Genomic DNA, 25,487 nt, shown 5'->3' on the forward strand with positions numbered 1-25,487 from the left:
ATCACTAAATGGTAGCGATAGTCGTAGAAGCATAAGATTGGCAAGACAACAACGATGCTACGATGGAGATCAAGGTGTCACACCGGTGACGATGGTGATCATGACGATGCTTCGGAGATGGAGATCACAAGCACAAGATGATGATGGCCATATCATATCACTTATATTGATTGCATGTGATGTTTATCTTTTATGCATCTTATCTTGCTTTGATTGACGGTAGCATTATAAGATGATCTGTCACTAAATTTCAAGATAAAAGTGTTCTCCCTGAGTATGCACCATTGCCAAAGTTCGTCGTGCCCAGACACCATGTGATGATTGGGTGTGATAAGCTCTACGTCCATCTACAACGGGTGCAAGCCAGTTTTGCACATGCAAAATACTCAGGTTAAACTTGACGAGCCTAGCATATGCAGATATGGCCTCGGAACACTGAGACCGAAAGGTCGAGCGTGAATCATATAGTAGATATGATCAACATAGTGATGTTCACCATTGAAAACTACTCCATTTCACGTGATGATCGGTTATGGTTTAGTTGATTTGGATCACGTGACCACTTAGAAGATTAGAGGGATGTCTTTCTAAGTGGGAGTTCTTAAGTAATATGATTAATTGAACTTAAATTTATTATGAACTTAGTACCTGATAGTATCTTGCTTGTTTATGTTTGACTGTAGATAGATGGCCCGTGTTGTTGTTCTGTTGAATTTTAATGCGTTCCTTGAGAAAGCAAAGTTGAAAGATGATGGTAGCAATTATACGGACTGGGTCCGTAACTTGAGGATTATCCTCATTGCTGCACAGAAGAATTACGTCCTGGAAGCACCGCTGGGTGCCAAGTCTGCTGCTGATGCAACTGACGACGTTAAGAACGTCTGGCAGAGCAAAGCTGATGACTACTCGATAGTTCAATGTGCCATGCTTTATGGCTTAGAACCGGGTCTTCAACGATGTTTTGAACGTCATGGAGCATATGAGATGTTCCAGGAGTTGAAGCTAATATTTCAAGCAAATGCCTGGATTGAGAGATATGAAGTCTCCAATAAGTTCTATAGCTGCAAGATGGAGGAGAACAGTTCTGTCAGTGAGCATATACTCAAAATTTCCGGGTATAATAATCACTTGATTCAACTGGGAGTTAATCTTCTGGATGATTGCGTCATTGACAAAATTCTCCAATCACTTCCACCTAGCTACAAGAGCTTCGTGATGAACTATAATATGCAAGGGATGGATAAGACAATTCCCGAGCTCTTCGCAATGCTAAAAGCTGCGGAGGTAGAAATCAAGAAGGAGCATCAAGTGTTGATGGTCAACAAGACCACTAGTTTCAAGAAAAAGGGCAAGGGGTAGAAGAAGGGGAACTTCAAGAAGAACAGCAAGCAAGTTGCTGCTCAGGAGAAGAAACCCAAGTCTGGACCTAAGCCTGAAACTGAGTGCTTCTACTGCAAGCAGACTGGTCACTGGAAGCGGAACTGCCCCAAGTATTTGGTGGATAAGAAGGATGGCAAGGTGAACAAAGGTATATGTGATATACATGTTATTGATGTGTACCTTACTAGAGTTCGCAGTAGCACCTGGGTATTTGATACTGGTTCTGTTGCTAATATTTGCAACTCGAAACAGGGACTACGGATTAAGCGAACACTGGCGAAGGACAAGGTGACGATGCGCGTGGGAAATGGTTCCAAAGTCGATGTGATCGCGGTCGGCACGCTACCTCTACATCTACCATCGGGATTAGTATTAGACCTAAATAATTGTTATTTGGTGCCAGCATTGAGCATGAACATTATATATGAATCTTGTTTGATGCGAGACGGTTATTCATTTAAATCAGAGAATAATGGTTGTTCTATTTATATGAGTAATATCTTTTATGGTCATGCACCCTTGAAGAGTGGTCTATTTTTGATGAATCTCGATAGTAGTGATACACATATTCATAATGTTGAAGCCAAAAGATGCAGAGTTGATAATGATAGTGCAACTTATTTGTGGCACTGTCGTTTAGGTCATATCGGTGTAAAGCGCATGAAGAAACTCCATACTGATGGACTTTTGGAACCACTTGATTATGAATCACTTGGTACTTGCGAACCGTGCCTCATGGGCAAGATGACTAAAACGCCGTTCTCCGGTACTATGGAGAGAGCAACAGATTTGTTGGAAATCATACATACAGATGTATGTGGTCCAATGAATGTTGAAGCTCGTGGCGGATATCGTTATTTTCTCACCTTCACAGATGATTTAAGCAGATATGGGTATATCTACTTAATGAAACATAAGTCTGAAACATTTGAAAAGTTCAAAGAATTTCAGAGTGAAGTTGAAAATCATCGTAACAAGAAAATAAAGTTTCTACGATCTGATCGTGGAGGAGAATATCTGAGTTACGAGTTTGGTTTATATTTGAAACAATGCGGAATAGTTTCGCAACTCACGCCACCCGGAACACCACAGCGTAATGGTGTGTCCGAACGTCGTAATCATACTTTACTTGATATGGTGCGATCTATGATGTCTCTTACAGATTTACCACTATCGTTTTGGGGTTATGCTTTAGAGACGGCCGCATTCACGTTAAATAGGGCACCATCAAAATCCGTTGAGACGACGCCTTATGAACTATGGTTTGGCAAGAAACCAAAGTTGTCTTTTCTGAAAGTTTGGGGCTGCGATGCTTATGTGAAAAAGCTTCAACTTGATAAGCTCAAACCCAAATCGGAGAAATGTGTCTTCATAGGATACCCGAAGGAGACTGTTGGGTACACCTTCTATCACAGATTCGAAGGCAAGACATTTGTTGCTAAGAATGGATCCTTTCTAGAGAAGGAGTTTCTCTCGAAAGATGTGAGTGGGAGGAAAGTAGAACTTGATGAGGTAACTGTACCTGCTCCCTTATTGGAAAGTAGTACATCACAGAAACCGGTTTCTATGACACCTACACCAATTAGTGAGGAAGCTAATGATGATGATCATGAAACTTCAGAACAAGTTACTACTGAACCTCCTAGATCAACCAGAGTAAGATCCGCACCAGAGTGGTACGGTAATCCTGTTCTAGAAGTCATGCTACTAGATCATGATGAACCTATGAACTATGAAGAAGCAATGGTGAGCCCAGATTCCGCAAAATGGCTTGAAGCCATGAAATCTGAGATAGGATCCATGTATGAGAACAAAGTGTGGACTTTGGTTGACTTGCCCAATGATCGGCAAGCAATTGAAAATAAATGGATCTTCAAGAAGAAGACTAACGCTGACGGTAATGTTACTGTCTACAAAGCTCGAATTGTCGCAGAAGGTTTTCGACAAGTTCAAGGAATTGACTACGATGAGACCTTCTCACCCGTAGCGATGCTTAAGTCTGTCCGAATCATGTTAGCAATTGCCGCATTTTATGATTATGAAATTTGGCAGATGGATGTCAAAACTGCATTCCTGAATGGTTTTCTGGAAGAAGAGTTGTATATGATGCAGCCGGAAGGTTTTGTCGATCCAAAAGGAGCTAACAAAGTGTGCAAGCTCCAGCGATCCATTTATGGACTGGTGCAAACATCTCGGAGTTGGAATAAACGCTTTGATAGTGTGATCAAAGCATTTGGTTTTGTACAGACTTTTGGAGAAGCCTGTATTTACAAGAAAGTGAGTGGGAGCTCTGTAGCATTTCTGATATTATATGTGGATGACATATTGCTAATCGGAAATGATATATAATTTCTGGATAACATAAAGGGATACTTGAATAAGAGTTTTTCAATGAAAGACCTCGGTGAAGCTGTTTACATATTGGGCATTAAGATCTATAGAGATAGATCAAGACGCTTAATTGGACTTTCACAAAGCACATACCTTGACAAAGTTTTGAAGAAGTTCAAAATGGATCAAGCAAAGAAAGGATTCTTGCCTGTGTTACAAGATGTGAAGTTGAGTAAGACTCAATGCCCGACCACTGCAGAAGATAGAGAGAAAATGAAAGATGTTCCCTATGCTTCAGCCATAGGCTCTATCATGTATGCAATGCTGTGTACCAGACATGATGTGTGCCTTGCTATAAGTCTAGCAGGGAGGTACCAAAGTAATCCAGGAGTGGATCACTGGACAGCGGTCAAGAACATCCTGAAATACCTGAAAAGGACTAAGGATATGTTTCTCATATATGGAGGTGACAAAGAGCTCATCGTAAATGGTTACGTTGATGCAAGCTTTGACACTGATCCGGACGACTCTAAATCGCAAACCGGATACGTATTTACATTAAACGGTGGAGCTGTCAGTTAGTGCAGTTCTAAACAAAGCATCGTGGCAGGATCTACATGTGAAGCGGAGTACATAGCTGCTTCGGAAGCAGCAAACGAAGGAGTCTGGATGAAGGAGTTCATATCTGATCTAGGTGTCATACCTAGTGCATCGGGTTCAATGAAAATCTTTTGTGACAATACTGGTGCAATTGCCTTGGCAAAGGAATCCAGATTTCACAAGAGAACCAAGCACATCAAGAGACGCTTCAATTCCATCCGGAATCTAGTCCAGGCGGGAGACATAGAGATTTGCAAGATACATACGGATCTGAATGTAGCAGACCCATTGACTAAGCCTTTTCCACGAGCAAAACATGATCAGCACCAAGGCTCCATGGGTGTTAGAATCATTACTGTGTAATCTAGATTATTGACTCTAGTGCAAGTGGGAGACTGAAGGAAATATGCCCTAGAGGCAATAATAAAGTTATTATTTATTTCCTTATATCATGATAAATGTTTATTATTCATGCTAGAATTGTATTAACCGGAAACGTAATACTTGTGTGAATACATAGACAAACAAAGTGTCATTAGTATGCCTCTACTTGACTAGCTCGTTAATCGAAGATGGTTATATTTCCTAACCATAGACATGAGTTGTCATTTGATTAACGGGATCACATCATTAGGAGAATGAGGTGATTGACATGACCCATTCCATTAGCTTAGCACCCGATCGTTTAATATGTTGCTATTGCTTTCTTCGTGACTTATACATGTTCCTATGACTATGAGATTATGCAACTCCCGTTTATCGGAGGAACACTTTGTGTGCTACCAAACGTCACAACGTAACTGGGTGATTATAAAGGTGCTCTACAGGTGTCTCCAAAGGTACATGTTGGGTTGGCGTATTTCGAGATTAGGATTTGTCGCTCCAATTGTCGGAGAGGTATCTCTGGCCCCTCTCGGTAATACACATCACTTAAGCCTTGCAAGCAATGCAACTAATAAGTTAGTTGCAAAATGATGTATTACGGAACGAGTAAAGAGACTTGCCGATAACGAGATTGAACTAGGTATTGAGATACCGACGATCGAATCTCGGGCAAGTAACATACCGATGACAAAGGGAATAACGTATGTTGTTATGCGGTCTGACCGATAAAGATCTTCGTAGAATATGTAGGAGCCAATATGAGCATCCAGGTTCCGCTATTGGTTATTAACCGGAGACGTGTTTCGGTCATGTCTACATTGTTCTCGAACCCGTAGGGTCCGCACGCTTAACGTTACGATGACAGTTTCATTATGATTTTATATATTTTGATGTACCGAAGGTTGTTCGGAGTCCCGGATGTGATCATGGACTTGACGAGGAGTCTCGAAATGGTCGAGACATAAAGATCGATATATTGGACGACTATATTTGGACACCGGAAAGGTTCCAGGTAAGATTGGGACAATACCGGATCACCGAGAGATTATCGGAACCCCCCGGGAGGTATATGGGCCTTATTGGGCCTTAGTGGAAAGGAGGGGAAAGGAGCAAGGGAGGGGGCGTGCCCCCCCAAGCCCAATCCGAATTGGGAGGGGGGGCGGCCCCCCCTTTCCTTCCTCCCTCCTTCCTCTTTCTTCCCTCTCCTACTCCTAATAGGAAAAAGGGGAGTCCTACTCCCGATGGGAGTTGGACTCCCCCCCTTGGGTGCGCCACCCTCCTTGGCCGGCCCCCTCCTCCACTCCTTTATATACGGGGGCAGGGGGGCATCCCAGAGACACAACAATTGATCATTGATCTCTTAGCCGTGTGCGGTGCCCCCCTCCATCATAATCCTCGGTAATATTGTAGCGGTGCTTAGGCGAAGCTCTGCGACGGTAGAACATCAAGATCGTCACAACGCCGTCGTGCTGACGGAACTCATCCCCGACACTTTGCTGGATCGGAGTTCGGGGATCGTCATCGAGCTGAACGTGTGCAAAAACTCCGAGGTGCCGTAGTTTCGATGCTTGATCGCTCGGGCCGTGAAGACGTACGACTACATCAACCGCGTTGTTATAACGCTTCCGTTTCCGATCTACGAGGGTACGTAGACAACACTCTCCCCTCTCGTTGTTGTGCATCACCATGATCTTGCGTGTGCGTAGGATTTTTTTTGAAATTACTACGTTCCCCAACACAGACATCCCACACGCACACTGAAAGCCTCCGGACTCAGTCGCTTCTTCTGGTGGTTGGCATTGTTGCGCTCCGCCCACCAGGACCATAAAAGGCAGATCGTGCGCATCTTGATCTCGATGTGCAGCTTGAAAACGGCCACGAGCAAGTCCGTAGGGGTTGCACACAGCAGGAGCCGCTGTCTAGTGTACTCAAGACCACAGTGTCGCCACATGCACTTAACTTCCTTGCAACGCAGAAAGAGATGGCTCCCATCCTCAGCTTGTCGACAGCATAGATGGCATAGCACATCCAGCTCCACCCCGATTCGTTCGACATTACGCCAGAGGGGGTGGCTATTATGGGCAAGTCTCCACAGAAAATGATGAACTCTAGGGGGGCACGGCGGCTTCCATAGTGCCTGCCAAAACTTTCATTTATCCTCTAGGCCGGATGAGTTCTCCCCCCTTTGTTGTTTTTTCTGCTGGTCTAACAGGTGCACATAAACCCTGTAGGCTGATCTCACCGAGAAGAGACCCTTGCTGTCAAAATACTAGGCCACAAAGTCCTCAAAGCAGTCGCGAATGGGATACTCAGGATTGTCCTTGCATCTTCCTGACAGAAGGTTTGCTGAACCAGTTCTCCATCCCACGTACTTGTAGCCGGGTCAATTAACTCCGAAACCCTCGTTAGCAGATGGGCACCTTGGAGGGTCCTTTGTCTTCTTGTGTCATTTGAGGGCAGCCATGGATCCCGTCAAATATTTGATCATATCACCTGTGCCAACCCTCCAAATCATGCCAGCCTTAATGACACAAATACCTTGGAGCAGACTACGCCAAACATAGCTCATCCTTGGTGTTGCTACAGAATTCAGTACCTCGCCGTGTGGGAAGTATTTAGCTTGTAGGACTCGTCCACACAGGGACTCCGGACACTGGATTAGCCGCCAGACCTGTCGTGATAGCATTTGCAATGTTAAAAGCATGCAAGTCACGAAAGCCGAGGCCTCCCTGCTCCTTCGGCAGACACATTCTTTCCCACCCCACCCAGTGGTGTCACTCCTCCTCATCTTGATTTGCCCAGTGGTGTAGAATTATCGTTGGTAGGACAGAGAGCTCCCTATACGTCGCCCGTCAGCGTCCGTTCATCGCGGCTTCGCTGAAGCGGCACGCAAATAGGCCGGCCCAATTATCACAGGTCGAGCGAAAAAAAAACGGAAAAAGGAATCGCACGCGTGGATCGAACTCCTGACAACATTCAAGATTCTAGCGAGCCAAGCCACCCGAGCTAGCAACCTACAACGGTGTTAACGCAGCGCCAGTCTTAAAGTATGCAAGACGGCGGCAAAATCCTTTTTTCGAAAGAAATCATTTTTTTAAATATACGTTGAACAAAATTTAAAAGAAAGTGAACCTTTTTTTGGAAAAAAACACTGAATAAATTTCAAATACACAAATCAACATTTGTAGTATGCGTCAAACAATTTTTTAATGTATGATGACCACATTTTAAATATGCAATGAACACTTTTAAATATATGCTGAACAATTTCATAACATACGGTGAACATTTGTGTAATACACGATGAACATTTTTATAATGCTAGGTGAACTATTACATAATATATGATGAACATTTTCTTAATATGACGAAGATTTTCGTAATACACAGTGAACTTTTATATAATAAATAAAGAGAAGAAAAACAGAAACAGAAAATAAAAAAGGAAACATAAAAGAAAAAAAATAAAAGAAAAAGGAGCCAAAAAATAAAAAACCGGAACAAAACAACTGAAAAACGGACAAAAAGAGTGAAAAAACTGGAAGCAAAAAACCATGTAAGAAAACGAAAAAAAAACCCCGCAAAGAACAGAGACGGAAGTAGCAGCGAACGAATCCCGTACGTGGGCCGGCCCAATCGGAGGCTTGCCTCAGCGAAACCACAACGATCTTGACGCTAACGAGCGTCCAATAGGGTTTGCCGGTAGGACACTGCCCATCTTGTAATCAAACTGACAAGCTGCCACCATACACGGACTCGCTATTTCCATGCAGGCACAGCGAGGCGTCTAGTTTTTCCGATCGGGGCAGGGGCAGGGCACGTGCATGCAGTGTGCTGGAGCCGTAGATGGCACTGGCAGTGGCAAGCAAGCTGGCACGACTCGGCCCAGAATGGCAACGAACTGAGGCCCGGGGTCGGGGTGGCCCAGAATGCCAGCGGAACACGTACGTAGTTACGGCGACGCCGATGCTGTGACATCTTTCGTTCTTCGTTTTCCTGCAAGAAACCTTGGAACTCAGAGATCGCGTGATCCTTCTTCTGAAGCAGTAACGCAAAAAGATCGATCACATCACATCAGACGGTTGGGCTGGAGGCAGGTGGAGGTGGTGCGTGCGGCCAGGCCAAACGAGCTCGATCGGAGGCGCACAAGCGCCACGAGCGCGCACAGTGAACGTTGCAGAGGGTTGGGAGTTGGGAATTTTCTAGCGACACTCAGCGACATGACAGTATAATCAGCTTAAATTCCATCATGTCGTCCCGGCTGTCCCCGTTCCTATCTTGAGCTTGAGGAGACCCCCTTTTATTTTGCGCGGTTGCTTGAGGAGACCCCTGCCCTCTAAGCATGACACTGACATGTGCAGAGCAGACATCCCCGTAACCCGAGCCTGAACTTTTCATGTGTTCGCTCAAGTTCCAGACCGCAAATTCAATGAACTCTTATCCGAAGAAAAGAATCGACCCCGGTCGGTCCACCCTGGCTGGGCCGCGGCTGCATTGAAACCCAATCAACTGTACGTTAATCAAAGCAAGCTAGCTGCCCAACGGCTACTTGCCGAGTTTTTTCCCCTAGAGGCGATCTAGGGTTCCACCAAACCTCCGGCGGCGACGGCGGAGTCCACGTAAAAACTCGCGGCGGCCGAGTCTATCGGGCGCCGGGGGACATCAACATCATGAGCACGAGCAGGAGGAACTTTTGCATGGCGAATCCACCGTCAACGGTGGTGCTGGGGGAGGTAGAAAAGATGAAGGCGACGGTAAGCGGTGAAGGCGATCCATTGGACGGAAGGCAGAGCAGAGAAGTTAGGAAGGCAATAGCAGGAGAGACCGGCAAGGGCACATCGGTGGGAGGAGAAGGAGGTAGCGGGAGTAGGGGTGGAGAAGAGGTAGAGGAGGAAGATGACGAGTGGGATTACTACGGCCCAGAACCGGATCTGGAGGACAAATTTGCAGGTATGAAGCTACATGGAGAGGAGGAGGATGATCTTGATTTATCAGGGGAGGTAGAGGAATTGATCCAGGGGGTGAGGTGGCTAGGACTGTTTCGTGTCCATACAACCAAACCTTTCAGTCATGCCGCGCTATTGAGGCAGATGAGGAACGCCTGGGCGGCTGCGCAGGGTGTCACTTTCAATGTTAAAGGACCCAATCTTTTTCTGTTCCAGTGTCATTGTCTCGGTGATTGGAAGCGGATCATGGACTGGGGGCCTTGGATCTTTCGTTATGCTCCGGTAATACTGCAGGAATATGATGGCTTCACTGATGTTGCAGAATACAAACTCAATAAAGTTCCAGTATGGGCTCGAATCAAGGGTTTGCCAGATGGCTTGACAGCTAAGAAGGAGCTCGCAGAAAAGGTAGCCGCTAAGGTTGGGGAGCCACCCTTTACAGTGATAGTCAATGAGGGTAAGATAAACCCTTCTAGTACATTGAGAGTACGAGTTTTTGTGGATGTTGACAAACCACTGGTGCGTTTTGTTCCGATAACACTTCAGAAGAGGAAGAAATACCCTGTTTTTTATGAGAGGCTGCCGGACTTTTGTTACTACTGTGGTTTGATGGGGCACGCGGTGGAGGAGTGCGGGGATGGAATTCATGATCCCCGCACATGTGAATGGGGAGATTGGCTTCTGTGGAGCTCGGACCTCCCGGCTTACACTACAGGAGGGAGAGGGGGTACGGAAGGGAGGGGTAGAGGAGGTAGGACAGGAGGAGTAGGTGGAAGAGGAGGGAGAGGAGGCAGACAGGGTAGAGGAGATAGGGAGGGAGAAAGAAGGAATTTTGCAGAGGAGGATGGAGGTTCTCAGACTATGGACTACACACACCAGGTCAGCTCAGAAGAGAATCAGAACGCCCGCAAAAGACTAGTGCGTGCTGACGGGTCAGTCAATGTGAGAGGACAAAGTTTCCCTAACCTCTCGGGGAAGGTGGCCGACACGGTGTTGTATTTGGAGAGCAAAGGAGAGGAGACAAACCAGGTGACATCTACAACACCAGGCAGAAACCCTATTGTGAAGAGGAGGAAGCAGGATGGCAGGCGCCAGGATGAGGATGAGGTACTCGAAGATAAGGCGGTCTCCCACGAGGAGGACCGCCGAGCCCAATGAAACTGTTGTGCTGGAATTGTCGCGAGATTGGCGACCCCGCGACGGTTAGAGAGCTCCGCGATCTCGTGGAGGCATGTGCGCCGACGGTGCTTTGTATTGTGGAGACGCAGTTGGCAAAATACCACGTGGAAGGATTGGCGGGTACTTTAGGGTTTTCTGGACGTTTTGGAGTAGATAGTAGTGGTAGAAGTGGAGGTTTATGCTTGTTCTGGAAAAATAATGTTGATCTTGAAATAAAGACCTTTTCTCGCTATCATATTGATTCAGTGATGAAAATGCCTGGATTGGAACCATGACGTTTGTCTTGTTTTTATGGTGCAGCAGATAGGAGTATGAGGTACAAGATGTGGGATACTATGAAAATTTTACGGGGGGAGAATGCACTACCATGGGTGTGCATGGGAGATTTTAATGAAATTTTAAGGCCAGAAGAGCAAATGGGGCCAAATGAGCGTGATAGTGCTCAGATAGAAGGTTTCAGAGAAGCAGTTGATGTTTGTGAGTTAACGGACCTTGGCTACAAAGGGTTGGATTGGACTTTTGAGAAGAGAGTTGTGGGGGGAGAATACTGCAGGGTAAGACTTGATCGAGTGCTGGCTACGGCCAGTTGGTCAGCGTTATTCCCGTATGCCACGGTTGAACACCTAACTACAGCAAAGTCAGATCATAGCCCAATATTATTGATCAATGCGATGGAGGCAAGCAACCAGAGAATTGCCCTTAAAAGGCCTTTTCGTTATGAATGCATGTGGGAGAGCGATGACAGGTTCGTGGATACACTTCAGGAGGCATGGGGTCGGGATCAGCCGGCGGAAACTATGGCGCAGCTTGCGGCCAAGTTGTCTTCGGTTGGGACCGCCCTGAAACAATGGGGCAAGCTGTCGTTTGGCTCAGTCAGACAGGAGTTGCGCAGGCTACGACAACAGTTGACTCAGCTTAGAGAGGACCCGACGCGTGTTGGGCCGGGAGTGGAAGAGAAAAGGGTCTTGGATCGGATTGTTGAGTTGTCCTTTCGAGAGGAGACTATGATGAGGCAGAGATCTCGCATGGACTGGTTATCTGCGGGGGACAGTAATACGCAATACTTTCAGAGGAAAGCGAGTGCTAGAAGGGCAAAGAACACCATAACACAGTTATAGAAAATAGATGGAACGACCACCTCTGATCCGGAGGAGATGGCTGAGATGACGAATGAATTTTATGAGAACTTATACAAATCAGAAGGATGTATAGGCATAGAAGAAGTTCTGTCACATATTCCGGTAAGAGTTGATGGTAACATGAATGCAAGGCTCAATGCGCAGTATACAAAAGAGGAGGTTAAAGAGGCATTTTTTCAGATGTTCCCAACAAAAGCATCAGGGCCGAATGGTTTTCTGGCGCATTTCTTTCAGAGACATTGGGAACTATGTGGTGATGAGGTAACTGGCGTGATTATAAGATTGCTCAATGGAGAGGACTCACCGGAGGATATCAACCGCACGGTCATCGTTCTTATTCCCAAGATAGCTAGTCCAAAACTGATAGCATAATTTCGGCCTATAAGTCTTTGCAACGTGATCTATAAGATTGCGTCAAAGGTCTTAGCAAGTAGGCTGAAGATTATTCTCCCCGAGGTAATTTCTGAGGAGCAGTCCGCTTTTGTGCCTGGGCGTCTTATCACGGATAACTTCATAACAGCTTATGAGTGCCTACATTACATGAAGACCAGGAGAGTGAAGGCAAACCATTTTGTGGCTCTGAAGTTGGATATGATGAAAGCATATGATAGACTTGAGTGGCATTATTTGAAAGCAGTGATGCTCAAGATGGGTATCAGCCCACGTTTTACAGATATGGTTATGAGGTGCATGTCTTCAGTCACTTTCTCAGTTCTTTTTAATGGTGGCAGTCTTCATGATTTCAGGCCAACAAGGGGGATGAGGCAAGGGGATCCCATATCCCCGTACCTATTCTTGTTAGCCGCGGAAGGCCTCTCGTGTCTGTTAAAAGCCCAAGGGGTGGGGGTCCGAGGACTGTCAGTGGCGAATAATGCCCCAGCAATCAACCATTTACTTTTTGCAGATGACAGTCTCTTGTTCTTTGAAGCTGATAGTGAGAGTGCTACACAAGTGCGAGATGTGTTGAGAATGTATTGTGATGCTTCGGGACAGCGTATCAACACTGGCAAATCCTTTATATTTTTCAGTAAGGGTGTGCCAGAGGCCACACGAGATGAGGTAAAAGCAGTTCTAGATGTCCATAATGAATCACTGTTAGAGAAGTATCTTGGACTGCCAACTGATGTAGGTAAAAACAAGGAGGGAAGCTTTAAATATTTGAAAGACAGAATATGGAAGCATATCCAAGGTTGGATGAAAAAAATGCTTATCTGCAGGGGAAAAGAGGTGCTTATAAAATCCGTAGCGCAATCTATTCCGACCTACTCAATGTCGTGTTTCAAGTTGCCCCGAGGTCTGATTGAACACTTAGACGGTCTTCTGCGGAAGTTTTGGTGGGGCAGTAAAGGGGGTCAGAGGAAACCAGCATGGGTTTCTTGGAAGACAATGTGCAAACCAAAAAACATGGGTGGAATTGGTTTCCGGGACGTCGAGCTGTTTAATTTGGCTTTATTGGCTCGGCAAGTGTGGCGACTTCTGCAGGATCCCGAATCATTGAGTGCTCGAGTTCTACGAGCGCGTTACTTCCCGGAAGGCAACATACTTGACGCTGCACTGGGCGCACATCCCTCCCAAGTATGGCGATCGTTGATGGAAGGAAAAGAATTGCTTGTTCTAGGGTTAATAAAGAGGTTGGATCGGGGACAGACACCCGCATATGGGAGGACAACTGGTTGCCGTGTGACTATAAGCTGAAGCCCATATGCACTATATCACCTGATCCACCACAGCTTGTATCAGAGTTAATTGATGCTACAACGCGCACATGGAACAAGCAGGTTTTGATCGAGCATTTCGTCAGCCTGGATGTGGATATCATAATGAATATACCACTAAGTCTCCGGGTGCAACGTGATTTCTGGGCATGGCACTATGATCGGAGAGGGGGTTTTACCGTAAGGTCAGCATACAAGATGATTAGTGCCATCAAACATCAGAGAGAGGATTGGTTGGAACACAGGACGAGCCACTCAAATGTGGAAGCCGAAAGTAAGGCTTGGTCTCAGCTATGGAAAGTTAAAGTCCCATCTAAAGTAAGGGTATTTGTATGGAGACTAGCTCACATGTCGTCACCGACTGGTACAGTGCGCAATGAGCGAAACATGGCCACTTCTCCAGCTTGCGGGCTCTACGATGAGGAGGAGGATTCATGGCGTCATTCCTTGTTTGAATGCCGGATGGCACGATGTGTTTGGGCGTTGGGAGATGAGGAGACCCTGGAGCATGTGATATCAAACAGGAGTGAAGATGCAAGGCTTTGGTTGTTTTGGCTATTTGACACGTTGAACCAACAGGACCTTGCCAGGGTGCTCATCACCATGCGGGCGATCTGGTGGGCTAGGAGGAGAGCAATTCATGATGACGAATTCCAAAGCCCTCTTTCTACAATGTGTTTTGTGAACAGATACTTGGAGGACCCGGAGATCGCTGCCAAACGCGCTCCAACGCGTCCCTCGCAGCCGGTGGTACAAAGGCAGCGCAGGTGGATCCCGCCGGGAGAGGAAGCAATGAAGATCAACGTAGACGGGGCTATCTCTCGCCAAGGAGGAACGGGTGCATCGGCTGTTGTGTGTCGGGACAAAGAAGGCAACTACCTGGGATCTTCGGCGGTGGTTTTTGAAGGATTAGTCGACGCCCCAAGCTTGGAAGCTCAAGCGTGCAACGAGGCGCTTGCCCTTGCTCAAGATCTATTGCTGACACATGTGATAATAGCCTCGGATTGCATGCAGGTTGTTTCGGATATTAAGGGGGCGACGTCATCTTCCTCTTATGCTTTTGCAATTGAAGAGATTAAAGCTAGAGTTACAGACTTTGTAGGAGTTAAATTTCGTTTTGAAAGTAGGGAGGCAAACTTTGAGGCCCATGCCTGGGCAAAGGCAGCCTCGTCTCTCCCTACGGGTCGCCATCTGTGGCTAGGGAACCCGCCAGACATTATATGTATTCCTCCGGTTTTAGCTGATCAATAAAATCCCTAGTTACACCTCAAAAAAGCTGGCTGCCCAATGTTACATGGATCAATCTAGAGTGGCCCAAAATGACGCCGTCGAGAGTGCGGTGTCAAGGGCCGTTACAGCGTTTGTATCTGTCTATCTTAAGTGACGCGTGGGTGCAGTGCAGTGGATGAGAGCGGCATGGCAACAGGTAGAGTGGTTGAAAAGCGTCTGAAAGTCGGTTCTGAACCAGGCCGGACCGGAGACCACTCAACAACGCACCATTTTAGCTGTCAGTGGCCGCAGTCGAAACTAGAGTTGAGTATGGATGGATGCAGCGTAGCCATCGCGTGCCTGAAGCTGCACGGATGCATATGTGCGGTATGTGTGCATAGGTTCCAGCAATAAGCTTGTGCACGTACCGTACACGTAGATGAAAACTTGCGGATTGCAAGGATCAACAACGGGGGTGTAGCTCATATGGTAGAGCGCTCGCTTCGCATGCGAGAGGCACGGGGTTCGATTCCCCGCACCTCCACCTTTTTTTTTTTATCAAATCCCGTTATATTCAATATGTTTTTGCTAACTTGAATAACAAATCATCGTACCCTTTTTTTTTGCGGGAATCATCGTACCGAGAGGGTTCCCATCCCAAGGTCCGCCACCGGAGCACGGACGCGTATTCTGCAGCGCAACGGTACTCCATACGCATTCCGTTCTTCCCATCCACCTCACGCACGATCACGACCGTTAATTCCCCACTCTACGGCTCACAAGACCCCCGCAACGACGCCAGTGGCACCATCTCCTCCCGCAAGAAAGAAAGCCCACAGGAACAAAAGTGGCCGAGGAAAACCACCAGGACCAACGGAAGAGCGAAGAGGGGAACTGGGAACGGCGAAGCTGCTGCCGCCATGGATCGGGAGCTGGAGGAGGCGAACTGCAAGTTCGCGTGGCTCAAGCTCGCCTGCGCGGAGGACGAGCTCGACACCTGCGCCACCCTGATCTCGGAGCTCAAGGTATCCACCCACCTACCCACGGCTCGACTTCGTCCCCGTCTTTTTCCTGCGACGATGAGGAAGGGGGATTCGGTACATTGACGCCTTTGCCCGCTGTATACGCGATGTTTCTGAAATCCGGGGTATTATGGTGGATGCGCAGGGTTTGTTTGGAGAATTCGGGAGTTCCGCGGCGCGGGGGATGGGGTTTACGAGCGGTTTTGGGCGAGTTCCAGGGAGTTTTTCTTTTCGATTCGAGGATCCATTTCCACCTGGGTTTGATCAGGTTTGGGAGATGGATGGGTGGGTCGGGAATTCGGGATGCGCTCCCCGTTGGTTCCTGAAATTTCCCAACTGTACTGCTGCTGCCTAGGGTTTGATGCGATTTGCTGGAAATGAGGGGAGGAGTTGGGGCGAGGGTTTGCAGTTCTGGAGATGTGAAGATCCAGTTCCACAATAACAATGTCAACACTGATGTAGGTCCTGGTCTGGGGATTCACGACAGGATGCAATGCTGTGTTTTTTGTTTTGAATTGTCAGGGTTTCACTTAAATTCAGCGTTTATCATCAGGTGACATGTCTCCTCATTTCGTTGATTTCAGGTTCTTCTCACAAAGTTTCCTAGCCTGCCACCATCATTTAAGAATACACCCAATGCAGTTGCGGAGCTGAGACTCGCAAGTAAGCACTTGCTCCTGGAAAAAAACTGTGCTCTGTCCTTTGTCATGCTGAACCATTTTTATTTTCAGTTAAAGGTGGGATTCTGAACCAATTTAAGAGAAATGCTCCTATAAAATGGAACCCAAAATTCTGCATATGGAGTTTCATCCAATTTGAGACGTGCTATGTAGTTGAAGGTGTTTCGTGGAATACTCTTTTCAGGATGCGTGTATTGAGCTCTGTATGTATGTTCGCTGGTCATGGACTACAACTGCAATTCTACAAAGCATTCTCCTGAAGAGAGTATTGTTGTCACTCATAAATGTTCTTTACACCATTTGAGAAAGCCCTGTTCACTACATTTTTTAATTGCAATCTACTGTACCATTTTGCAAGTGTGTAGTAGACTATAACTGTCCTACTGTAAGACTGCTGGCTACATTTTTGCATTGCAATTTACCATTTCATCTAAAAACTGCAAGTCTGGAAAGCATTTTTCATGCTACGGCATCAACTCTAAGAATGCTGGCTACACTTCTGCATTGCAGTTTACCATTTTGCAATCTACATTTTTGTATAAATTAGTTGTGGTGACTGATCGTGAAACTTTCAGGGGCCATATACGAGTTTGCTGTCATCTTCAGCATCAGAGTTAAGGACCAAGATGCATTTGAGAGGAACTTCTTCCAACTAAAAGTCTTCTACATGGATACAAGGTTTGTTTTCTACTTAAGCACATTTTGGTCCTACGTACTGCATAGATTCATCCTATGTAGTCATGCACGTAAATTATCTTTCTAGCTTATTTTTCTTGTGCCAACACGCTTATGTTTTTCCTAAAAAACAATTGACATTTCAAATATCTAGATCGTGGACATGCACTTCCTTGATACAATCTATTTGATTGTGGTGGAAGTTATGTGTTGTGACCATTAACCTTTGGTTTAATCACTATCTAGTACCTTGGCATTCTATTCCTCACAGCACCTATAAGGAATGGCAGGTGCCAGCAGGACACCCTTGATATAAGTAATCAAAATGCAATTATTAAGATTCTTTCGTTCAGCAGTCAGCACATGGTTTCATTGTTTGTCATTTGTCAAGTCGACATTGTTGAGGAATGAGGATACGTTTATGAATTGTCTTAATCTGTGCGACCTCCTGGATTTTTAGGAGCACGATTATCTTGTGGCTAAAAGATGCCGCTGAACATTTCCACATAGATATTCTATCCTGGAGCACTGTATTTCTGAACTTATGTTTGCCGAGTGCTATTGATATTGTGTTTTCTTTTGTGATTGTCCATCAGAAGCATACTCCCACCATCACCAGAAGAATATCGAATTTGGGGGCTTAATCTTCTGAGGCTGTTGGCTGAGAACAGAGTAGCTGAATTCCACACTGAGCTGGAACTTCTGCCCCCCAGAGCCCTAGACCATCCTTGCATCAAATATGCAGTCGAGCTTGAGCAATCCTTTATGGAAGGTACCTACAACCGATTAACCAATGGTCAGCGAGCTGTGCCACATGAGACATACCTCTACTTCATGGACCCTTCTTGCTGAAACTATTAGGTGAATGAATTTACATTACGTTTTCTACATGGCTCGTGTGGTGAAGTTCCTGATTGTGTTCTCTACGTCTTCTTTTGCAGAGATGAGATAGCTGATTGCAGTGGTCAGGCATACGATCACTTGCCAGTGGATGGTACCAGAAAAATGCTGATGTTTTCCTCTGAGCAAAAGCTTCTGGAGTACATATCAGAGGTAACTATTAATTTCTCTCGTCTTCTGTCCTATCACCATGTTTTATATGAATAATGTCATAGTGAATCGTTGGCGTCTGAATAATTTAAAGGGTGGTAAAACACATCTTGTTAGAGGCATGAGTGCAAACCACTAAGCTGCTACTCTACTGACATAACCATATGCGTACTAGTAGACTAGATTGTATGATTGTTAACGCTGCCACTTCCTGACTATACAAGTACTCCTTATGTTGGCAGATACAGCATGAATGGGAGGTTCAGAATCATTCAGTCCTTTTCCACATGGCGAAGGTCCAACCCCGTGTCGGCATACAAGCGCATCAGATGATCAAGCGATCTCTTTGCTACGCACGGGAGCTCGAGCGGGTAGTGTAACCTGCAAAACACTGTGGATATTGTTCGACGAGCGGATGGTATAACTTGCAAAGCGAGGTGGATTTTGTCCCATGTAGGTAGTCCGTGATATTAGTATTTTGTCCCAAGGAACGATCAGTCTAGATGCTAGATAGTCATGTCTCGTGATATGCGTTCTCCTTGCTGAAATGCTGGAATTTCTGTTGAAAACACAGGCTGGGGACTGCTTGACGATGCTAAAATCGATGAGATATGTTCGGTTCCAGTATGATGCTCCCCTGTCGTGAAATTCATTTAAGTTCAGTTCAGTTGGATATGTTCAGTTCCAGTATGATGCTCCCTGTTGTGAAGTTCATTTCAGTTCAGTTGGATGCTTTGATGGAAATTGGGAACTCAGCATAGGATCATGTGAGCGGTTAAACTTGTTATCAAATCTATCTCCCATTTTTCTAAAGTGACGGCGCTATTTCTCAGCCAGTAGAACTATTTTGACACATTCAGGACATTATACATAACCAGCTCACTGACCCTCGGGAGCTTTGAATTTGTAGCTCAAATCACTATACAGAGACAACATGAATGGTCAGGAAACGAGTCAACATACTCGATGCAGCATTGCACTTGTGCTGCCTCAGCTACCCTCCCATGTTCCTTGAGGAAACTAATTCCTTATTCCTTGTTGTGCATTAGCTTTAATCGACAGAGTAGAGAAAAAAGAATGGCCGGCCAAGAATCGACTGTCATGAACCGGATCACTGCATCGTCTTAGAGTAACACCCACGGGACTGTCATGAACCAGATCCCTGCATCGACTTGAGCAACTTCTTCAGCGTATCCACAATGCTTGAAAACGAAGGGCGCTGCCTTGGGTCACTGAAAATAAAGCAAAATCGTGTTATCGATGATGATGTTTTGTTTTAAACTTAGGCTGAACTAATGGGTGCCGTCACTTGAAATTTTGATCAAGGTGGCTGACAGGTCATGGGAAATTTGCTTACTCAGACCAACAGGATTCAACAAGAGCAGCTAGCTCTGGGATGGTGTCTTTAGGGATTGGCAGCCTTCTGTTCTGGAATGCAACTGCCCCTACTACCTGTAAATATTACTCCAGTGAATCACGAATATCGCCTTTTTTTCTATACCATATAAGAAACACAGAAATAGGTTACTTGTGCTGGGCCTAGGCCGCCCCATGGTTGCTGCATCGTCAGGAGCTCCCATAAGATCACGCCAAAGCTGTACACGTCACATTTCTCGTTGGATGGCTCGCCACGGAGAAACTCTGGCGCCATCCATTCTGGCTGCAGTTAACCAGAATTTGATATTAAGAATCCAAAAAGATGTAATGGCGAGTTACTAACTGAGTAGACTGTCATGCAAAGCTTACTGTTCCAGCGACTGATTTGGATGATATGAAGGTGGTCGCCTTAAATCTGGACAAGCCAAAGTCACCTACCTGAAGTTGTATCAAGGATAGTAAATAATGGGACAAAAGCAGAAGAGCCGTATTCGACCGCGCTACGCCATTTGGGAAATGAACTCCAACTAACCTTTACGGACCAGTTCTTATCCACCAGCATGTTTGGTGTCTTCAGATCCCAATGTACTATAGGAGGGTTCAGGCAGTGGAGATAGTTGATGCCTTTTGCCTGCAGTTTGGTCACAGCAATGCTTCATATAACATTCAGTGAAACGAGTAACGTTTCAGGAGCATGCTTATCTGTAGAAGTTGGTATTGCAATACATACAACATCTAATGCCATGCGCAAACGCCGCCGTAAATCAAGTATTTCCCCACTAGAAGCTTTGCTGATGAGACGGAAGAGGCTCCCTCTGTTCACAGCAGGATGATTCAGTGATTCTGTTTGGTGCAGGGAATTAGTTCATTTTGCCCGTGAAACTGACTGAGGGTTTACCTGGGCAAGTACTCAGTTACTATCGACAAATGCGGGCATTTGGTCACTGCACCCATGAATAGTACCACGTTTGGATGGCGAACTCGTTTCATGATAGAGATCTGCAAGGATCAACAATGTGCCAAGCTAAAGAGAATGGGACAGATTGAGATCCATACTAACCACAGGTGAAGTTTTGATGCAAAAAAGAAACGGTGAAGCAACCTCTCTAAGGAATTCTTTGAGCTGAGCTTCGCCAACACCCTGGTCTGTAAGCACTTTTACTGCAACATCCTACATAACCAAAACTACAACCTCAATTTCATGATCTCTGCAAAGGATACTTATCTCATTGCAGAAAAAAAAGGTTTCCATAGTGAAAGGTCTACAGTACTTACAGAACCGTGCCAGTCAGCTCGATAAACAGTACCAAATGAACCTGCATTTTCAGTAAACTGTGATCAAATCCACAGAATGCAGCAAGTTGATAAGAAAACTGAAGCTAAGCAAGTACCAGCGCCTATGCGTTCCTTGAGCTCAAGCTCATCCCATGATATCTCAAGCCAATCCATGGCGAAAGATGACTCAGCGAGCAGGTGTTTCGGCAGTGTAAGACCAGGGATGTTCTCCTTATTGACACCCTCGGTGCCGACCTCCATCGCCTTAAATTGCCTTGACACTTGAAACACTGACATGTTGTTGCAGTTGTCATTCTGCATGACCTGACCGCATTTTGTGTCTGCTTGAACAGGGTTCTTGTCCCCGGCAACTGCTACAGTACATGATCAATCAGTATGCTCATCTGCATGGCCTATATATATTTTGTAGATTGTACCTGAATATTGAGAATCTGAGAACACCGAGTTGCAACGATCGTCAGCTATCGCACGATTCCAAGCCGCAACCGGTGCCGCGTAGTTTTCCAAACTTGCCGTGCAAGAAGTCTTGAAAGGTGAAGACACAGAGGAGAGCAGCTGCCCGTTGATGGACGAGTCTGGGCTGCAGATGCTCCCTGGCGCAACGACGAGGTCCACGACGTACTCCCTGAGGAAGCACCAGTATAATTACAAAGCAACCTGAGCAGATATCTGTCATATGTTTACTCACTACCAATGCATGACATTGATCAACACAGAATGCTCAAAAAGTTTGTGCAAAAAGGACTCTACATACATACCTTGAATATCTTCTGTCGTTTTCAATTTTGACAAGGCAAGAGGACCGGTGAGGCGCGGAGCAGTACTTGCAACCTTGCGCGATTCGGCATGGCAGGCCGATAAAATCTGCTAGAGCCTGCATCAGTTTGGAGAAGATGACAGGACTGAAAATAACCTGCTGGCCTAAAGTAGCATGGATCGCAACGGTAAGTGAAACAAGCCGGAGACCTTGAATAGAATGGCGCGATGCCTGCAGAACCCAATGGACAGGCGGCCGATGGGGACGACGACGCTCTTCTGCTGCTTCCTCAGCCGCTTGCTGCCCGCCTTCCACCGCATGTACAGGTCTCCGTCCTCCGACCTCAATGCACCCCTTCAAACACCACCATCAAATTTAGCTGAAATTTGTCTGCTCAGATTATTTACTGGAAATTTTGATCAACAAAGCTCAAGTTGTATGTAACGAATGGCATGACAGCATGGAGGTACAGACAGGAACGTGACCGGCCATGGTGATCGTTTGATCCATGATGTAACTGTGCTACGTTTTAAGACATAAAGTGGTCTCTGAAATTGGAGTGTTGTTCACATGTTCGTCGGTGCCCAGGTTCCGAGGTTCACGGACGAGCAGGTCGTCAACTTGCATGTCCACTGCTCTATCGAAGGTCAGTCACGGTCACACTCACGCAGTCACGCTCACAGGGAGCACGGGCACACACGGGCGAGACATGCATCAACACGGACCAGGCTAACCTTTTCTTCGAAAGCAAATCAAGTGAACATCGATCGGAGGAGGTGACGTACGCACCCCATGTGGTCGGAGACGAGCAGGGCGAGGCGGCGGACGAGGTCGAGCGTGGCGCCGAGCGCGCGGTAGAGGTCGAGCGCGCGCCGCTCCAGGTCGACCAGCACGGAGTCGCCGCACTTGTCGACGAGCACCACCTCCAGCGACGACTGGTCGCTGGCGTCCACCTCCCGCAGCGCCGCCAGCGTCGGCAGCCGGCGGCCCTCCCCCTCGTCGGCGTTGCACATCGCCCACAGGTGCGGGTCGATGCCCATGATGTTGTAGAACCCGTGCGCGATCTTGTCACCCCACGACAGGCACCCGTTCACCTGCACGCGAGCCCAGTGAATACATGATTTATCTAAATTTTCTCGAGCGCATCCGGTCAATAACCATGTCGCCTAGAAAAATCTGGCCAATGATGAAGCTGAAGGTCGCACGCCTTGATTGGCCCCAAGTTGCAATTTTCAATGTGTATGCATAGCATCATCGGACATAAACAAATCAATGGAGAAGAGAGACGTACTGGATGATTAATTTATCAGTTGGCTATTACCCAGAGCGAGACTATTACCCAGAGCCGGTAGGAGACGGCGGCGGCATCGGCGGGGACGTCGGCGTGCTGCTCCGCCGCCGCATCGCCGGGGCCGAGGCGGCGGACGAGGAGCTCGGGCGGGACGCCGGCGAGGAAGGCCTCGGAGGTGATGCGGATGGCGAGGGAGAGCTGCAGGTAGTAGCTCTCCCTGGAGCGGCGCACCCACGTGTCGTCCCTGGCGACGGACGACGCCGGTGCGAGGGATGAGCCCGTCGCTGCCGTGGAGGTGGAGGCGGTCGCGGGCTCGGTGCCGGTGAAGGCGCTCCCGGCGCTCCAGTGCGCGGACGGGGGCGCGGCGGGGGCGGGGAGGTCGTCGACGGGCTTGAGCCGCCCGTAGTCTGCGAGGAGCGGCAGCCGCGACTCGGCCTCGGACAGGTCGAAGGCGGGGTGAGGCGCCGCGGGAGGCGGCGGCAGTGGTGGCACGAGGTTGTGTAGGCGGCGACGGTGCGGCATGGCCGGAGCCCGGAGACCGGAGCTAAACTGCTAGACTGCTAGACAGCTATGCATGGGAGTTCGGCGGGGAGGTGTAGGTGGTTTTGGCCTCGAGCAGCTAGGATTCACGGTTGCCGGCCGGAGACAGCCACGGACAAGAGAGAGAGAGGGAGGGAGGTTTGTCTGTGAAGCGTGACGGCGGGGTTGAAAAGCTTCGGGGAGCGTGTGAAGAAGAGGAATGGCTGCAAAATACTGTAGCTCGCACTTTGCATGTCGGCCCTTGAGGTTTCCGTGGCCTCGTCCCCGCTCCCGCGCGGCCGTGGTCACCGGAATCACGAGGGTGCGCGGGCATAAAGGGCGCCGCCGGTGCACGTGTGTCGGGGGGCTCGTGGCCTCTCAGAGCGGCGCCGCGTGTGGCCGCGGGGACACCCGTCGGCCGCTGGGTCGTCGAGTCAGCGCGCGGGGTGGCGTGCGGCTGCCGTGCGCGCGCCGGGGGCGGAGGACGAATCTGGCGCCGCGCGCCTTCACCCTATCCACACGATCGACCACACCGGGCTCGGCTCCCCGCCCGGCAGGAACGCACGGCGGCGCCGCCCGACACAATGCACCAGTGCACATGGTGGTGTGCTCGCGTGGCGACCGGTATTGCGGTGCGGTTCCCGTGGTCTCACTGGGAACTGCAATGGCGGTTGTACGCTCCTAGGAGTTGGTTCCCGTGATAGTTGGATGCAGGGTCGACTAGAGATGATATAAGAGGGGTCTGACTCTAATAAACCAAATGTTATAGGCTGAACAAGGCAATGCTCATTTGGGACTTGCTTGAAAAGGACGTGCATAGTTCCTGGAAGAAACAAGGTTGTCAAATGCCGTGACCTAAGGTGATGTGTGAACAACCATACTTAAAATAAGAGTGCAAGTGGTCATGGAGCCTGTTTCATGTTCTCACCCGTCAGCCCAAAGACCAAAGTTTGTTAATTGGTTCTCTCAATGCCTGTAATTCTTAATCATCAAGCTAATGGAGGTTATCCACACTACTAGACCCAGAGGCGGAGGACGAAACAAAATTAAGGTGTGGCGAAGTTTAAGCAAAGAACTTTTTGGTGTGAATTAAAACAGTCAATACACACTAACAATGCACGGTACAAATAAAAAACCAAATACATTAAAAATGTTTTCAATAGAAAAACAACCTAAAACATACCGATAAAGAAGATTTCACTAGCGTCTAGAAGACCCAGGCAATGACGGTGCCATTATCACTGAAAGTCTGAAATCACTATAATTGCATGATACAAATTGTTCAATTTCAGAAAAATATACCTCTGCCTCCCCCTTTTCCATTGGCTTTGCTAGCCTCTTTCCTTCCCTCTACATTCACTGCACCAGCCGACGGCCGTGAGCCCGTGATGGACTCAAAGCTCGCTGCGACGTTGCCCCGAGAGAATGATGCTGCGCCGTTACTCCTTGACGCCGCCTGCCAGCCCCAACCCTCAGCCGCCGCAGTGCGCCCGGCGGGGCAGCGCCCGGCCACCTACTTGTTCGACACCCCGCCCCGCCATTGACCGTCCCGTCCTCCTGGCCAGCCGCCGCCGTGATAGGTTTGGCCGAGCGAAATTGCTCCCGAGTGCTAGGTTTGGTCGTCTGCGTTTCGTTTCGATCTGGCTCGTGAACGACCTGTGCGTGCAAAGTGCGAAGGGATGCGACTCCTGCAGCAGCTCGTGGCCCATCCGCTCATGACCCACCTGATGGCATCCAAACGGGCGTTTTTCTCCAGGTCTTTAGCGATTTTCGTGACATACTAATTAGCGTAGCCAGCGACTGAGCGACCAGGGAGACGATGCGTACATATAAAAGAAAATTTGCACCCGATCAAGGTATGGCAGGCGCCACACCTTGCCCACTGGAGGCCTTCGCCAGTGACTAGACCGTTAAGATGGCATGTGAGGGTGGTTCGA

The 25,487-nt window shown here is 47.6% G+C and overlaps 1 protein-coding gene, 1 non-coding gene and 1 pseudogene across 5 annotated transcripts; 2 read left to right on the top strand and 1 right to left on the bottom strand.

Moving 5' to 3' along the window:
* Positions 1-15,354: 15,354 nt before the first annotated feature.
* Positions 15,355-15,427, top strand: TRNAA-CGC. The gene has a single exon. It is a non-coding gene; the product is annotated as a tRNA-Ala (tRNA).
* A 298-nt stretch (positions 15,428-15,725) lies between these two features.
* On the top strand, positions 15,726-18,991 carry LOC119356240 (annotated as a pseudogene).
* A 187-nt stretch (positions 18,992-19,178) lies between these two features.
* LOC119356239 (serine/threonine-protein kinase CTR1-like) lies at positions 19,179-23,786 on the bottom strand. 4 transcript variants are annotated; one of them, XM_037623167.1, is made up of 15 exons: positions 23,062-23,786; positions 22,530-22,834; positions 21,950-22,094; positions 21,742-21,857; positions 21,400-21,608; positions 21,079-21,336; positions 20,963-21,003; positions 20,790-20,858; positions 20,586-20,686; positions 20,418-20,502; positions 20,220-20,318; positions 20,057-20,125; positions 19,839-19,970; positions 19,668-19,762; positions 19,179-19,542 (listed from the first exon to the last, which is right to left on the bottom strand). In XM_037623167.1, the coding sequence occupies exons 1-15, from the start codon at positions 23,551-23,553 to the stop codon at positions 19,458-19,460; spliced, it is 2,301 nt and encodes a 766-aa protein (XP_037479064.1). In that variant the 5' UTR covers positions 23,554-23,786; the 3' UTR covers positions 19,179-19,457. The 4 variants fall into 4 exon arrangements, with proteins under 4 accessions (XP_037479064.1, XP_037479067.1, XP_037479065.1 ...); XM_037623170.1 differs by having other exon boundaries at positions 23,080-23,785; XM_037623168.1 differs by having other exon boundaries at positions 21,079-21,333; positions 23,062-23,783.
* Between the last annotated feature and the right edge of the window lie 1,701 nt (positions 23,787-25,487).

This window comes from Triticum dicoccoides, chromosome 2A (genome assembly GCF_002162155.2).
Source record: "Triticum dicoccoides isolate Atlit2015 ecotype Zavitan chromosome 2A, WEW_v2.0, whole genome shotgun sequence".
Taxonomy (NCBI): domain Eukaryota; kingdom Viridiplantae; phylum Streptophyta; class Magnoliopsida; order Poales; family Poaceae; genus Triticum; species Triticum dicoccoides.

Excerpts from the sequence above, each read along its gene's own strand:
- LOC119356239 (XM_037623167.1), bottom strand. The coding sequence starts at position 23,553 with ATGCCGCACCGTCGCCGCCTACACAACCTCGTGCCACCACTGCCGCCG. Across the intron at positions 21,858-21,949 it reads ATCGCGCCATTCTATTCAAG|GCTCTAGCAGATTTTATCGG; the intron begins GTCTCCGGCTTG and ends AAACTGATGCAG. Across the intron at positions 20,319-20,417 it reads TGCGCATGGCATTAGATGTT|GCAAAAGGCATCAACTATCT; the intron begins GTATGTATTGCA and ends ACCAAACTGCAG.